The 15,135-nt window shown below is 39.7% G+C and overlaps 1 protein-coding gene across 2 annotated transcripts in view; it reads left to right on the top strand.

Moving 5' to 3' along the window:
- The first annotated feature begins 432 nt into the window (after positions 1-432).
- The window catches only part of LOC122556465 (zinc finger matrin-type protein 1-like), a 105,431-nt gene continuing 90,728 nt past the window's right edge, over positions 433-15,135 (top strand). Inside the window, exon 1 of one of the 2 annotated variants that reach the window (XM_043703171.2) lies at positions 433-571. In XM_043703171.2, the coding sequence (XP_043559106.2) occupies positions 433-571 (139 nt within the window). The remainder of the gene's footprint in view (positions 572-15,135) is intronic. The other variant, XM_043703344.2, reaches the window with a different exon arrangement.

The raw sequence follows: 15,135 nt of genomic DNA, 5'->3' as shown, positions 1-15,135 counted from the left end.
TGCTGCATGACCTGCTGTGCTTTTCCATTAACACACTTTTCGTCTGAAACCTGGTGCTGAGCTGCTCCTCCAAATCATTTTCAAAACCTGACATTCCTTTTCAGTGTTCTTTACTGTTGTTTGCTAAAGCAATGGGGAATCTCTAGTTGCAAATGGACTCGAGTCAAGACGCATGTGGGGACGGTGTTTTCACCACCACCAAGTTGATACACTAAGTGGGCGGGGTCATGCACGGGCTGTGGGCGGGGTGCAGTCCTGGGCGCGGCCAAGACCCGCCGTGGGACACAGTCCGGGCCGGGGGGGGCGGAGCCATGGCCGGCCAGTGGGCGGGACTCAGTCCGGACCGGGGGGGCGGAGCCGTGACCGCACTGTGGGCGTGACGCGGTCCGACGATTTGCGCAGGCGCATTACTGTTGCTGGTCACTTGCCACCATGGAGATGAGCACCCCCATACCGCAGCTAGTGGAGAGTTTTAGAAAGCAAAGGGCCGACTATTCATGTAATAGTCTGGCAGGGGGTGACAGTAGTAATAACAGGGAGATTAATAGATCCGTGCAAACGAACCAAGAAGGTGAGTTCAGCTCCAACAGTCAGTGCAACCACAACAGAAAACAAAATAATAATTTAAAGGAGAAACTATAGCCGCTAAACAAACCTCGTGGTGAGGCGGAGCGGCCTAGTGTTTCTGTTCCTCTCCCCTGGAGCGAGGCCTCTGTTTGCAGCCTGTTGTCTCCCCGACTCTAACTTGTTTGTTTCCCCGGGATTGTGGAAGGAATCGAGGTGATTAATTAAATAAATTTATCATTCTTGGCCCTGCCGATCCCAAAAATATAAGCAATAATTTACAAACTTATTAAATTTTCCGTGGCCTGGGCAAAATCTGGATTTGTTAAACAAAAAAGAACTCTTATTTTCTGACTCAAACCAGAAGGGTGGGCGAAGGTCATGATAGAAAATTGTGAAATTCAGTTTTAATTTGAGAGATGAAATGTTTGAAGAATTGATAAAACAGTTTTATATACACGATGTGATTTTATATACACATCTTACTCTCTGGGGTTATTCTCAATTTGACAATTCATGAAAAATTAAAGTCACATCTTGAATTTTAAAAATGTGCTATGCTTAAAAAATCGACCTCTGAATCTTGTATTGTATTTTTTATGGTCCTCAGAGAAAGAATGGCTAAATTGAGGCCACTTTTTTAACGGGACTATAAAAAACACTCTTCAAGATTCTACCTATTATGAAAAGTGCTGTTTTATTAGCACAAACTGTTGTAGTAGTAATGTAAATTATTATATGGCAAAGCATTGTTTTATTATCTAGAAATATACATGTAGATGAACTTGTAGCTGGAATACATTTATAAAAAAGCATAAGCAATATTTCAGACATTTATACATTTTTATGAAGAATACCGTTTCTACATTCAAATCACTTCTGGTTTCTTTTCCTGTTCAGTGTCAGGAGTAAACTTTGAGGAGTGTGAAAATCTTAAGGTCTAATCTATCAATTCAACTAGATTCAAAAACAGAGCTGGCATGTAACATCCTTCAGTAACCTATCACTATTTCCTTTTGATATCTTTCACTTCAGGATCTTTCATATTACAGTCTTCACTAGGCTGGTTACATTTTAGTATTTGAAGCTATTTTATGTATTAGTAACAGACTTGTTAATGCATTCATTCTCTTAATCTAACAGAGGTATTTTGCCATAAGCTGTTAGGGAACAACATTTTTCTTATTTTCAAATGAATGCGTTAACCTATTTGTTGCTAATTTGTCAGCACAGTTTGAACCATGAAAGACTAAGCAGACAAAATGTACCTAACAAGAGCCAAGGCCATCAGGTTGAAGTACACATTAGGGTCAGTGAAACTTGCATAAACATTTCGAGATCTGTGCTGAAGATCATGAAAAATTCTCATTTTAATTCATATACTACACCTTCTGCACAAATAACTTGTGTTGCTGAAAAGGACATTGTCAAAGCTTTTTGTCTTGCACTCACCAAAACAGATACAACAGTACCAGATTTATAAGTGAGGAAGAATTCTGACTGTCTAAGAAACAAGATGCTGTTTGGTTGGCAAACCGATTCTCAAATGGCACCCTTTTCTGATGCAGTATAAAATGTTGTTCACTTTGAAATTTGGTATTCAGACATCTGAATGATTTCAAAATGAAAAGCTTTGACAACATGTCTCTTTTTGCACAATGCACAGATCATTTTGATGCTTATGTATGTATTTTACCAGCATTAACTTATGTTCACTTTATCCAGTGGCAAGAGAAATAATTGCATATAGTTTTTGACCACTTCCAACTTACACATCTGTCAAGCCATATATAGGCCTTCCTATTTGTCCAATTACTATTACAGGCCAAGTAGCATTTAAAAGGAAAGGCTTGCTGTCTGTGAAATTGACTTCCTTGTGATGATCTGACTTTGTAAGAGAATAGTTAGTTCAAACAGACCACCAAGTTAGGTATGCGAGTCATAATCTAAGAAAACTGTCAGCCTTCCAGAAGAATTGCACACTACTGTGAGTATTATATGTCTCTGTCAGTGAGTGAACATGGAATCTCGCTAATTTCTTTTTATGCAATACATCATTGGACAAGCAAGCAAAAGGCCCACATTAATGCTATGGAGTTAATGCTTCAAATCCTGACCAAATCTGGTTGAATTTGAGTGAATTAATTAAAATTAGGATTTTAAGTTAGTCTTATTAATAGTGACTGTGAAACTATGATTGAGTTGTAAAAACTCATCTGGCTTGCTAGTGTCCTTTAGAAAAGAAAATCTGCCATATTTACCTAATCCAGTCAATATATCCTTCCTGGAGGAGAAAGTGAGGACTGCAGATGCTGGAGATCAGAGCTTAAAAATGTGTTGCTGGAAAAGCACAGCAGGTCAGGCAGCATCAAAGGAGCAGGAGAATCGACGTTTCGGGCTGAAGAAGGGCTTATGCCTGAAACATCGATTCTCCTGCTCCTTTGATGCTGCCTGACCTGCTGCGCTTTTCCAGCAACACATTTTTAAGCAATGTATCCTTCCAGATGTGCCGCAATATGGTTAATTCTTAAGTGTCGTATGAAATGACAAGCCACTCGGTTTAAGGGCAATTCAGATGGGCAGCAAATGCTCGCCTTACAATCAGCACCCACATCTGATGAACAAAAAAGTAATCAGAATTGGATAAACATTTTAATTTTATGTTCCAATCAACAATGTTTTATAAAATACTATGAATGTTAACTAGTCCAAAGAGCCCTGGATGTCAATGGGCATACAGTGTCAGGGGTTTAAAAAAAAGGTTATGATTGATACCTAGGGCTCAAGACAGCAAAGCCCTAAAGAGTATAGAAAGTGCAGGGGGTCACTTGCAAAAGAAATTAGGAGAGAGAAGAGAGGACCTGAAAAACAATGGCAAGCATCTTTAAGGAAAATTCAAAGGTGATTAAGGACAAGAGAATAACTAGGGAAAGAATAGGGCCCATTCATGACTTAAAGTGTCAATCTGTTGGTGGAGCTACAAGATATAACTGAGGTTTTAAATGAATACTTTGCATCTGTTTTCACGTAGAGAAGGATAATGTCGATATAGAAATCAGGGAGGGGGGCTGTAATATACTTAAACAAATTGGTTCTGAGATATAGCAGGCATGATTGTGGATAAATCCCTAGGCCCAAATGAAATGGCTACTATGGGAGGCAACAGAGGAGATTTAAGGTGCATTGACATTGATTTTCAAAGATAAAAATCACACAACACTAGGTTATAGTCCAACAGGTTTATTTGGAAGTATTAGCTCTCGGAGCGCTGCTCCTTCATCAGGTAGCTGTGGAGGAGGATCATAACACACGGAAATGAATACAGCAAATGAATACAGTGTCATGCAACTGAAACACTATATTGAACAAACCTAGATTGTTGTTAAGTCTCTCTCACAGGCTTATATTCTGTCACACTCACGTACACACTCTACCAAGCACGTGCAAACACACTCGCGCACTCATACTCTCACTCTCTCTGTCATGCCCGCACAAACACGCACAAATCTATGGGGTGAATTTGCATTTATACAATTGTATTTGCAGACACATTCTGTTTTGCTCTAAAACATACAGTCAGGAGGCAGTCAATCCATGTAACATATTATAAACTCCTATTTTGGAAATAGAACCAGTCTGACTCAAGATTGGGATACAGACAGACTTTAACCTCACACCTTTAATGCATTATATGAGCTGAGATGTCACCTTCTTTTATAAAACCTTAAGTTATCTCCAGAATGCGATTTAAAAGAAGTTCTGGGATTTACACATTGATGAACCAAAACCTACAACCCATTCTAAAAGATGAAAGACTTAACAGCAATGTAGGTATGTTCAATATATTGTTTCAGTTGCATGACAATATAGTCTTTTTGCTATAAAGTCTGTGTCTTATGATCCTGCTCACAGCCACCTGATGAAGGAGTAGCGCTCTGAAAGCTAGTGCTTTCAAGTAAGCCTGTTGGACGATAACCTGGTGTTATGTGATTTTTAACTTTGTCCACCCCAGTCCAACACTGACCCCTCCACAACATTGATTTTCAATTCCTCTCTGGCCATTGGAAGATTGTCAGAAGAATGGAAGCAATACTGTTATTACCGATGAATACAGTTATTCAAGAAGGGTGGTAGGGCTCAAACAGGAAACTAGAAGGCAGTAAGTCGAATATCAGCAGTAGAGAAACTATTGGTAAAAATTCTGAGAGATGGAATTGATGGTGCGACAAGGATTAATTAAGGGCAGTCACCATAACTTTGTCAAGGAAACATCATGTGTAATGAATATGTTTGAATTTTTCAAGTAGATGACTAGTTTGTGCAGTCTATGTGGACTTCTGTAGGACTTTTGACAAGATCTCACATGGCAGACTGGTTAAGTTAAGAGCCCAGGAGATCCAAAGCATTTAGCAAATTAGATCAGTGACAAGGGTATGTTTATGACTGGAAGCTTGTGTCCAGTGACATATCACAGGGTTCCCTTGTTGCCTGTAGTATACATTAATGATCTAGTTGTGATTTTGGGAGTGCAGTCAGTAATTCGCAGAAGACATGAAAATTGTGGTGTAACTAACGAGGAGTTACACTTTGACTGTAGAAAGATATACACAGGCTGTTCAGATGGGCTGAACAGTACAAATGGAACTTAATCCGTTTTGGGAAGACTAACAAAGTAAGGATGTACATGTTGGACAGAGGTTTAGAGGCGCCATGGTACACATGCCCATAAATCCTTGAAAGCAACAGGATAGGTAGATAAGAGTTAAGGAGATATGAAATACTTGCCTTTGTCAGCAAAGACGTTGAGTACATGAGTGAGGGGATAAAAGAAACATTGGTCTCTTTCCATACTGTAGAAATTCTTTCGGCCCATCAAGTGTGCACCGATCCTCCAAAGAGATCTCATCCAGATCCCCACCCCATCGCCGTAACCCTACATTCCAGCATGGCTAACTATCTTGGACGTGGGAAGAAACCACATTACAAAGTAGAAACAAGGACATCATGCAGATTGCACACAATCAGTCACTCTAGGCTGGAATTAAACCCGGGTTCCGAGTGCTGTGAGGCAGCAGTGCTAACCACTGATCACTGTGGTACAAGTTTATGAAGAAGCTGTATATCATATTAATTAAGTCATACCATAGGAAGGATGTGATGTCAGTAGAGATAGTGTGCAGGAGTTTCACCAGGATGTTACCTGGACCAGAGTATTCAGATATGCTAAGAGACTAGATAGAGTGGGGTTGTTTTTCTTAGAGCAGACAAGGCTATGGGATTGAGATGTACAAAGTTATGAGGGGTGTAGCGAGGCCAGTAACCAGGGTCTCAATTTTAAAGTAAGGAGCAGGTAGTTTAGAAGGGATTTGAAGTAAATGTTTTTCACACAGAGGGTGAACGAGAACTCACTGTCGAAAAGGGTGGTAATGACAGAAACCCTTAAGACATTTAAGAAGTTAGAAGAGCTATTGAAATGTCATAGAATACAAGGCTAATGGCTAAGTGCTGCAAAATAGGACAAGAATAGATCAATACTTGATAGGTGCAGACATAAAGGGATGAAGAATCTTTTTCTTTGCTGCAAAGAACTCTGTGACTCTGCTTTCACAAGGATTTGAGAAGAATGAAAATATTAGCTTTTATCATTTCAAGTTCAATTTAAACATTTATCTAATTCTTTGGAAGCTAAGATAAGGATCTTGATATGAGGAGGATGAGCTTCACTCTGTCATTCTACTACTTAATATTTTACAAATTTAGGTGACTGAATGCAAAATTCATAATTTTTACCTTTACACATTTATACTTTGTGTATACAGTTTGATGGACTTACTTTTGAGTAGGGTACAGTTATGAGTTCTCCACCCGAATATGTACTGTTTTAAAATGGCTCTGTACAAAATAGCTTTGTATATTTTTAAAATTCATTTGTGGGACATGGGTTTCACTTTACCTGTCCCAAGATGCACTTGAGAAGCTGGTTGTGAGCTATCTTCTTGAACTGCTGTTTAAAAACAACCATGAAGTACAGATGAAAGATAGTGTTTGACGGGTCCTTTCAATATTGTCATCAGTGGTTGATGTATTTGCACATTTGAGCCGTAATATTATAATATACATTATTTTAAGCACACCTCATGCTTTCTTCCTATTTCATAATAATGGCAGAGAATACAAATGGACACAATTGGGAAGAAAGGAAAACATTAGAGAAAAGATTAGCGAACTGAGGGCACAATCAGTTGTTTTAAAAATAGAATTATGCTATGTCATTGGATCGGTAATCGAGGGAGTAATCTAGTGGATGTAAGTTTGTTGAACCTTATCGCAATTTGATCATTCAAATTTATTGTGAAAACACACAACTAGAAATAAAAAACTAACATTAGTAAAAAAGACTGTGAAGCTGTCAAATTGTTGGAAATGCCTGACTGGATCATTAATGTCCTTTAGTGAAGAATAATGGCCAGCCTGGCCTGGATCTGTGACTGCCAGCCTCCACCAATATGGTTCAAGAAGAAAACTACTGCCACTCTGAGGGCAACTAGGAAGGAGTAATAAGTACTGACTGTGCCAGCAATGTCTATATTCTGTTAATTAATTGTCTTCAAAGTAGAGAGCAATTTGGCAAAACAGATGACACTGGAGGGCAGCATTAGGGCATTGACTGAAGAAAAACATCCACCAGTTGTGGAATGGAGAGTATATGCAGAAATGTAATGCATAGGCGATTGCGAATGTAAGGTAGGCCAGGCTAGGGGAATTTGAAAACATTGGATTTTTCTTCAGCAAAGTCATCCTTGACTAGTGCTGAATAAGAGCAAAGCTTTTCACCTTTCATTCATCAAGACAAACACAGGAATGCCAGATTTCAAATAAACTCAACAAACTGCAGGAGAAAGGAGGCTGATTTGGTCGGCAGGTTGACTGGCTGAGGCATTGCCATAGAAAAGGTGATAGCCCAGAGCACTCGGCTAATACAAAAAAGATGCAAAGTTTTATCGTAGTCCTGACCATCAGTTCAAATTCTGTCTACCATGTAATTTTGAAAACAATTATCTATTTTTCTAATCGATCTATTCAGCGAAGTTATTACACACTTGGTTTGCAAGTGGGACCTGAACCTGGGCCTCCCTGAGGACTCAATCTCTGAGCCCATCCTACCAAACAATTGAGCAAAATCGTGTATTAATTTCAGGTAGGATTCCAGGCGTATTGGACATACATTTTTCCAATTGGCATAGCTAATTGAATTAAATAGCATTATCCTTTAATTGTTTGTGATAGAATACAAGCCATATTGTACCAGCCTGCATCTGAAACACCCAGAGCAAAATGACGAGTGTTAGATGTGATTGCATGATTGGGCAGCATGGAACAATGTTGAAACACCCTGAGTGTGCTCGTAGCTATACAAATAAACAATTTAAAATAATCATTTTAGCTGATAAAGTTCATTTACGTGTGCTGTATGCAACATTCGTATGGGCACAGTGACCTAATTTCTGGAAGCAAAAGGAACAGGAGACAGTCGCATAGTGGTAATGTAGGACTAATAAAATAGAACCCCAAGCTAATATTCTGGGTACATGAGTTCAAATTCAACCAGAACTCCTGAAATTTGTGTTCAGAAAAAATCTGGAATGAAAAGCTGGCCAAATGACGACCATTTAACCATGGTCGATTGTTGTAAAAAGTCCATCTGGTTCACTACTGATTTGTCGGGATGCAATTCTGTCATTCTTACCTGTTCTGGCCTAAGTTTGACTTCAAATTCTCAGCAATGTGGTTGACTATCAGGGAGGGATGGGCAATAAATGCTGACTTAGCCAGTGACAACTCACATCTCATCAACAAATTTTAAAAGTCCTGCACTTATTTTGAATTACCTGAGCACCAAGGGAGCCTGTAGTTCTCTGTTCCTGCACCATAATTTGATGCGATTGTTTGAAGTTTGAATGTGGGAAGTATACAAATGGGTCAGTCTCCATCTGAACCGTGCTGGGACCAGTGTGCTTATCAACCACATAACTCAAAAAAAAAGTTAACTCTCTGCTTTCTCTCCACAGTGTGGAAACAGGCCCTTCGGCCCAACAAGTCCAAATCCAACCCTCTGAAGAGCAACCCACCCAGACCCATTCCCCGACATTTACCCCTGACTAATGCATCTAACACTACGGGCAATTTAGCATGGCCAATTCACCTGACCTGCACATCTTTGGACTGTGGGAGGAAACCCACGCAGACATGGGGAGAATGTGCAAACTCCACACAGAAGTAGAGAGGATTTTAAACTGAACAGTGGGGGTAAGAGATCATCTTTAGGAAGAAGTGGTAGAACAAGCAGAGCCAAAACTAAAGACAAAGGTATGTTACAGAAAATGATAAACCATGACAGGGAACTGTGGAGATTATAAACCTAAGTGTCAGAGTTGTACAGCATGAAAACAGACCCTTCGAACGAATTGTTGATGCAGATCAGGTATTTGAATTAAATCTAGTTCCATTTGCCAGCATTTGAACCATGTCCCTCTAAACCCATCTATTCATGTGCCCATCTAGATGCTTTTTAAATGTTGTAATTGTACCAGCCCCCACCACTTCCTGTGGCAGCTCATTCCCCAAACACACCACCCTCTGAGTGAAAAAATTGTCCCATAGATCCCTTTTATATCTTTCCCCTCTCACCTTAAACTTATGCTCTGTAGTTTTGGACTCCCCTACCCTGGGAAAAAGACTCTGGCTATTCACCCTATCCAAGATTTTATAAACCTCTATATAAACCTCTCTTTTATAAACCTCTATAATGTCACCTCTCAGTCTTCGATGCTCCAGGGAAAATAGCCAGTTAACAGATAAGAGTAAAATTTACAAAGAGTGTAAAAAGATAAAACTAAATGTTCTGCATCTGAATGTAAGTAGCTTTGGAAACATAACTGATAAACTGAGAGTGCAAACAGAACTGATTAAGTATGATCTTGTAGCCATTACAGAGACATGGCTACAGGATGACATGGTTAGGGACCTGAGACTTGAAGGGCATGGACATTTAGGAAGGACAGGAAAAGATGGTGTGGTGGCTCTGGTAGTTACGATGATTTCAGCACAAAGAGATCGATGAATTAAGTTCAGGAAGCCAGATGCGGAAATAGTTTGTGTAAAAATGAAAGATTATAAAGGCAAGGTGTCACTTGTGGGATTGGTGTACAGGGCCTTAAATTTTGTGGATAATAAAAACCTACATATATTTGTTGCTTCTGACAACAGCAAAAATTCAAATTTTAAATCCTCATACAGGGCCTTAAATTCTAAACATGTAGTAAAATGGAGCATAAAGTAAAAATAGTGAGAGCTTATTAGAAAGACACAGTGATAATCATGGGAGATTTTAATCTACATGTCGACTGGCAATGTCATTGAGCAAAAAGTGATAAAGTTTGGCGCTGGAAAAACACACAGCAGGTCAGGCAGTATCTGAGGAGCAAGAGAGTCGACCTTTCAGGCATAACCCTTTCTCAGGGTCCTGACCTGCTGTGCTTATTCCAGTGTCACACTTTATCGACTCTGATTTTTCCACCACCTGCAGTCTTCACTAACTCAAAGTCATGAAGCAAAGATTGTTTAGATGAATTCGTAAATATTTTAGTAATTGTTTCTTAGAACCATATGTTCTGGAGCTGACCAAAGAGCAAACTGTACTAAACCTGGTATTGTTCAGTGAGATATGATAAATTATCCCAAAATGAAGCCCCTAAGTTGCATTGACCCTGTGGGTGGAACAGTGGCTCAGTGGTCAGCACTGCTGCCTCACAGCACCAGGGTCCCAGGTTCGATTCCAGCCTCAGGCAACTGACTGTGTGGAGTTTGCACATTCTTCCTGTGTCTGCGTGGGTTTCCTCTGGGTGCTCCGGTTTCCTCCCACAGTCCAAAGATGTGCAGGTCAGGTGAATTGGCCATGCTAAATTGCCCCATAGTGTTAGGTGCATTAGTCAGAGGGAAATGGATCTGGGTGGGTTACTCTTCGGAGGGTTGGTATGGACTTGTTGGGCCGAAGCGCCTGTTTCCACACTGTAGGGAATCTATTCTAATCTAATATGATTGGATTTTGTTTTCAGTGTGAGGGAGTGAGGAGCAAGCACAAGACAATTTTTTAAAAATCAAATAATCAGAATACATGCATGAAATTGATTCTGGCTAAAGTGAATTAGCAAATGGACAGAAAGGACAGAGATGCACTAGCAAACACGAGAAAGGATTTTTTACTGAGTACAGAGGACAGATACATTCCAATGAATAATAAAAATTCCAAAGGTTGGACCCATGCCTATGGTTAACTCAATATTAGTTGTACTATGAAGCTAAAAAAATGCATATACAGAAATTGCTGGAGAAACTCAGCAGGTCTAGCAGCATATGTGCAGGGAAAGGAGAATGAATGAAAGGAGAATGACCCTTTATAACTATTAATATCTAGGAAAAGGTGCTACATATGCTACTGACAGGTGACTGGGGATGCGGAGCAAGCAAATAGGTGGAGAAGGAGCCCAGAAAGAGAGAGAAAGACCGTTAGGCTGATAGGGATGGATAGTGGTAAGCCAGGGAGAAAGAAAAACTTGTAATGGGGGGCCATAAGGAGGCGAAAATGGATTAGCTGTGCTGAAAGCAGCCCATTCATGACTGGGCCAGGTGAAGGAAGGTGTTCAGATTCTAAAATGATTAAACTGGATATAAAATGGTACATATGCTGAAATCAGGGAGGGCAAAGATGAAATGATAGGTGGAAATTGGATTCAATATCGAGTTCAATAATTTTAGATCCTGAACACCATCTTCCATGTTCTCTACTCACTTCCACGCCCGAGTCCCTGTCATCACTTTGGCTGCTTTCATCACATCCAATCCATTTTCACCCATTAATGGTCCCCATTAGCATCTTTCCTTTCTCCCTGGCTCACCATTATCCAGCCCTTTGTCTGCCAGCTATCCATCCCTATAGTTCTCTTTCTCTGGGCTCCATCTCCACATAGCATTCACTCCTTCTTCTTCCCACACACACCCTGTCTTCAGCATATATACCGCCTTTTCCGAGCTATAAACAGTACTGAAGAAGAGTTACTTGATCCAAAACATTGACTCTACTTTCTGACAACATGTGTTACCAAACCTGCTGAGTTTCTCAAGCAATTTCTATTTTTGTTTTGGATTTCCAGTATCTGCAGTTCTGTGTTTTTTGTTTAGAAGCAGCATATAATTACCCAAAGCCAACATGAGGAGAGAGAATACGAGACAAAGCTAGCCAGTACCAAACTATACTGGTGTTCAGTAAAGAAGAAAAGAAATGACATTGTGAGGGTTGATCATACAGAAAGTGAGATTGGAGAGTTAATAATGGAAGATACGAAAATTACAAATTAACTGAATTTGCATCAGACCTCACTATAGAGGAAACAAATACAAATTGCTGGAAAATGTCAGCAGGTCTGGGAGCATCTGTGAAGTGAAATTAGAGTTAATGTTTTGGGGCCGGTGACCCTCACTATAGAGGGCATTAGTAACACCCCAGAAGTTTGGATAAATTGGGAAATGGAAGGGAATGAGTAACTTGAGAGGAGGATCACATTTACCAGAAAAAAAAGTAGAATAAGTTGTTGGAGCTGCAGGCTGGCAGGTGACCACATCATAATAGACTTAATCCTAGGGCTTTAAAAGAAATAACTAATGAGATGATTGGTTTTAATTTACCAAAACCCCCTTGTACTGAGGATGGTCCAATGAGACTGGAAGATAGTAATATAGCATCTTTATTCAAAAAGAAGGGAGACAGAAGGCAGAAAACAGCATTTAGCATAGTATTTATCATCTGGAAAATGTTTGAAGTTATTATTAAAAACTTATAACTTCGATAAGTTCAAGTTTATCAGGGCATGTCAACGTTGTTTTGTGAAAGAGAAATCATGCAGTTCATTGAGGAGGTAATCTGTGCTGTGGATAAGTAGATATACTGTATTTAGATTTCCAAAAGGCATTTGAAAAGATGCCATGTCAAAAAAAAAGTTCAGAGACGATTTACCAAACAAATACATGAATGAACAGGTTTTCATATGAAGAAAATTAGATTAGATTAGATTAGATTAGATTAGATTAGATTACAGTGTGGAAACAGGCCCTTCGGCCCAACAAGTCCACACCGACCCGCCGAAGCGAAACCCACCCATACCCCTACATTTACCCCTTACCTGACACTACGGGCAATTTAGTATGGCCAATTCACCTGACCCTGCACATCTTTGGACTGTGGGAGGAAACCGGAGCACCCGGAGGAAACCCACGCAGACACGGGGAGAACGTGCAAACTCCACACAGTCAGTCGCCTGAGGCGGGAATTGAACCCGGGTCTCTGGCGCTGTGAGGCAGCAGTGCTAACCACTGTGCCACCGTGCCGCCCACTGGACATGATTGGCTTCTATCTGCTGGATTTTATAAAGACAAGAGGCAACTTGATTGCAACATACAAGGCTCTTGAGGGGTCTTGACAGGGTACATATGAATTCCTTTAAATGTAAAATTTAGAACTGTGGGTCACTGATTAAAGATTAGGGACCACCCATTTCAAACAGAGGAATAAGGAAAAAGAAGTCTCACAAGATCATGAGTCTTTGTTCTTGAAATCTGTTCTGGAAATTGTGGTAACAGCAGCGTCCTTGAATAGTTATTTGGCAGAGGTATTCTTATTAAGCAAGGGAATGAAAGTCAAGCGTGGTGATTGAATGGTGGAATAGGTTGTAGGAGCTGAATAGCCTGTATCTTCTCCTGATTCTTATGTGGGCATGTTGGCATTCCTGCATTTGTCCTGAAGAGACAAGACAAAAATTCTCTTTTCAGTGATATTCAAATTCTAAGTAAATATTGTCCTTGTATAAAAGTATTGTACAGAAATGTATGTATGAGCCAAGTAGTTGACCTGCATACTAGTCTGTGAAAGTCAATAGTATCCTATGTGAAGCAGCTTTTCAGAGTATTTCCTTATTCTAGATTATTGTAATATGTTTTGCCATCATTGAATCTCAGAATAAAGAGATGCCCATTTAAGTCAAACACGGCACTTCTCTCAGAGGGTTGTGAATCCATGGAATTTTTTACCTGAGAGGGCTGTTAGTCTGGGTCATTACGTATGTTCAAGACTAAGATAGACTTTTGATCAATCAGGAAATTGAGGGTTATGGGACAAAGCAGGAAAGTAGAGATCAGCCATGATCTCATTGAACGGCAGAGCAGAATCGATGGGCTGAAAGGTCTACTTCTGCTGTTATGGTCTATTGAGAATGATGCAAAGGAGGTTGCACAATTACCTTTTAGAATTTTTAATTACTTGAAAGGTGTTGATCCCATAAACAGTTTATAAAAGTCTCTTTCTGATAATAGTAACAATAAAATCTAGACTACACAAAGGAGGAATGAGAATTTTTAAAAATAACTTTGTGGAACCACAGTAAATAACGGATTTTACATGAAAAATGGAAAAATGAACAACTGAAGTATATGCAAAGGTAGGGAATGGAATCAAGTTACTAATTATTTTAAGCACAGGCCTATTGGGCCAGTGGCTCTTTCCTGTTATGTTCTGTGAAACCCAGATTAGATTACTTACAGTGTGGAAACAGGCCCTTCGGCCCAACAAGTCCACACCTACCCTCTGAAGAGCAACCCACCCAAACCCATTCCCCTACATTTACCCCTTCCCCTAACACTACAGAATTTAGTATGGCCAATTCACCTAACCTGCACATTTTTGGACCATGGGAGGAAACCGGAGCCCCAGAGAAAACCCACGCAAACACAGGGAGAATGTGCAAAACTCCACACAGACAGTTGCCTGAGGTGTGAATTGAACCTGGGTCTCTGACGCTGTGAGGCAGCAGTGCTAACCACTGTGCCACCCAAAAATTGTGACCCAGATCTTCTGATATTTAAGTTAATTTGAGTACATTAAAGGTTCATGGTATTTTTCTAATCTCAGCAAAATGGATAGTGAAAGTGCCTCCTCAATGAATGGCTAAGTAGCTGACAACTTAACATGCCATGCAACACAATCACTTAACTTTAAGAGTCTGAGGCTAAGTACAGATTCTTTCTTGCTGAAATGCTTGTGCATTGAATGAGACTAATTACAGAGTTTGTTAGTATACACTCATTGGTCCTTCCATTATACTAGGTTACTCAAAAACCTACATATCCCTCAGTATCTTGCAGCATTATCTTTGCATCAGAATTGTGTACACAGTTGTATAGCAGTATTTTACTTGGATTTGTGTGAAGGATCAAAGTATAACTATTAGTATCTGTGGTTGCTGTTAAATGCTGGAAATATATTTTGGGGTCTTGTGTTATAGAATCATAGAATCAAAAAGTAGAAAATATAGAAATGATAAGCAGAAATATGAGAAAGTCGATCAAAAATGAAGAAACACCGTAGAGAGAAGAAATTAAAAAGATAAATCATATACAGCTATGTCTGAATAACATTTTTATCTGTTTGAAGATCTGAGGCCAGATTATAAAATTTAAAACCTG

The sequence above is a fragment of the Chiloscyllium plagiosum genome, unplaced genomic scaffold, assembly GCF_037043375.1.
Source record: "Chiloscyllium plagiosum isolate Xiang-an unplaced genomic scaffold, Cpla_swu_hap1 HiC_scaffold_1, whole genome shotgun sequence".
Lineage (NCBI taxonomy): Eukaryota > Metazoa > Chordata > Chondrichthyes > Orectolobiformes > Hemiscylliidae > Chiloscyllium > Chiloscyllium plagiosum.
Note: the sequence above shows the minus strand (reverse complement) of the source record. Positions and strands in the feature narration are given on the sequence as shown.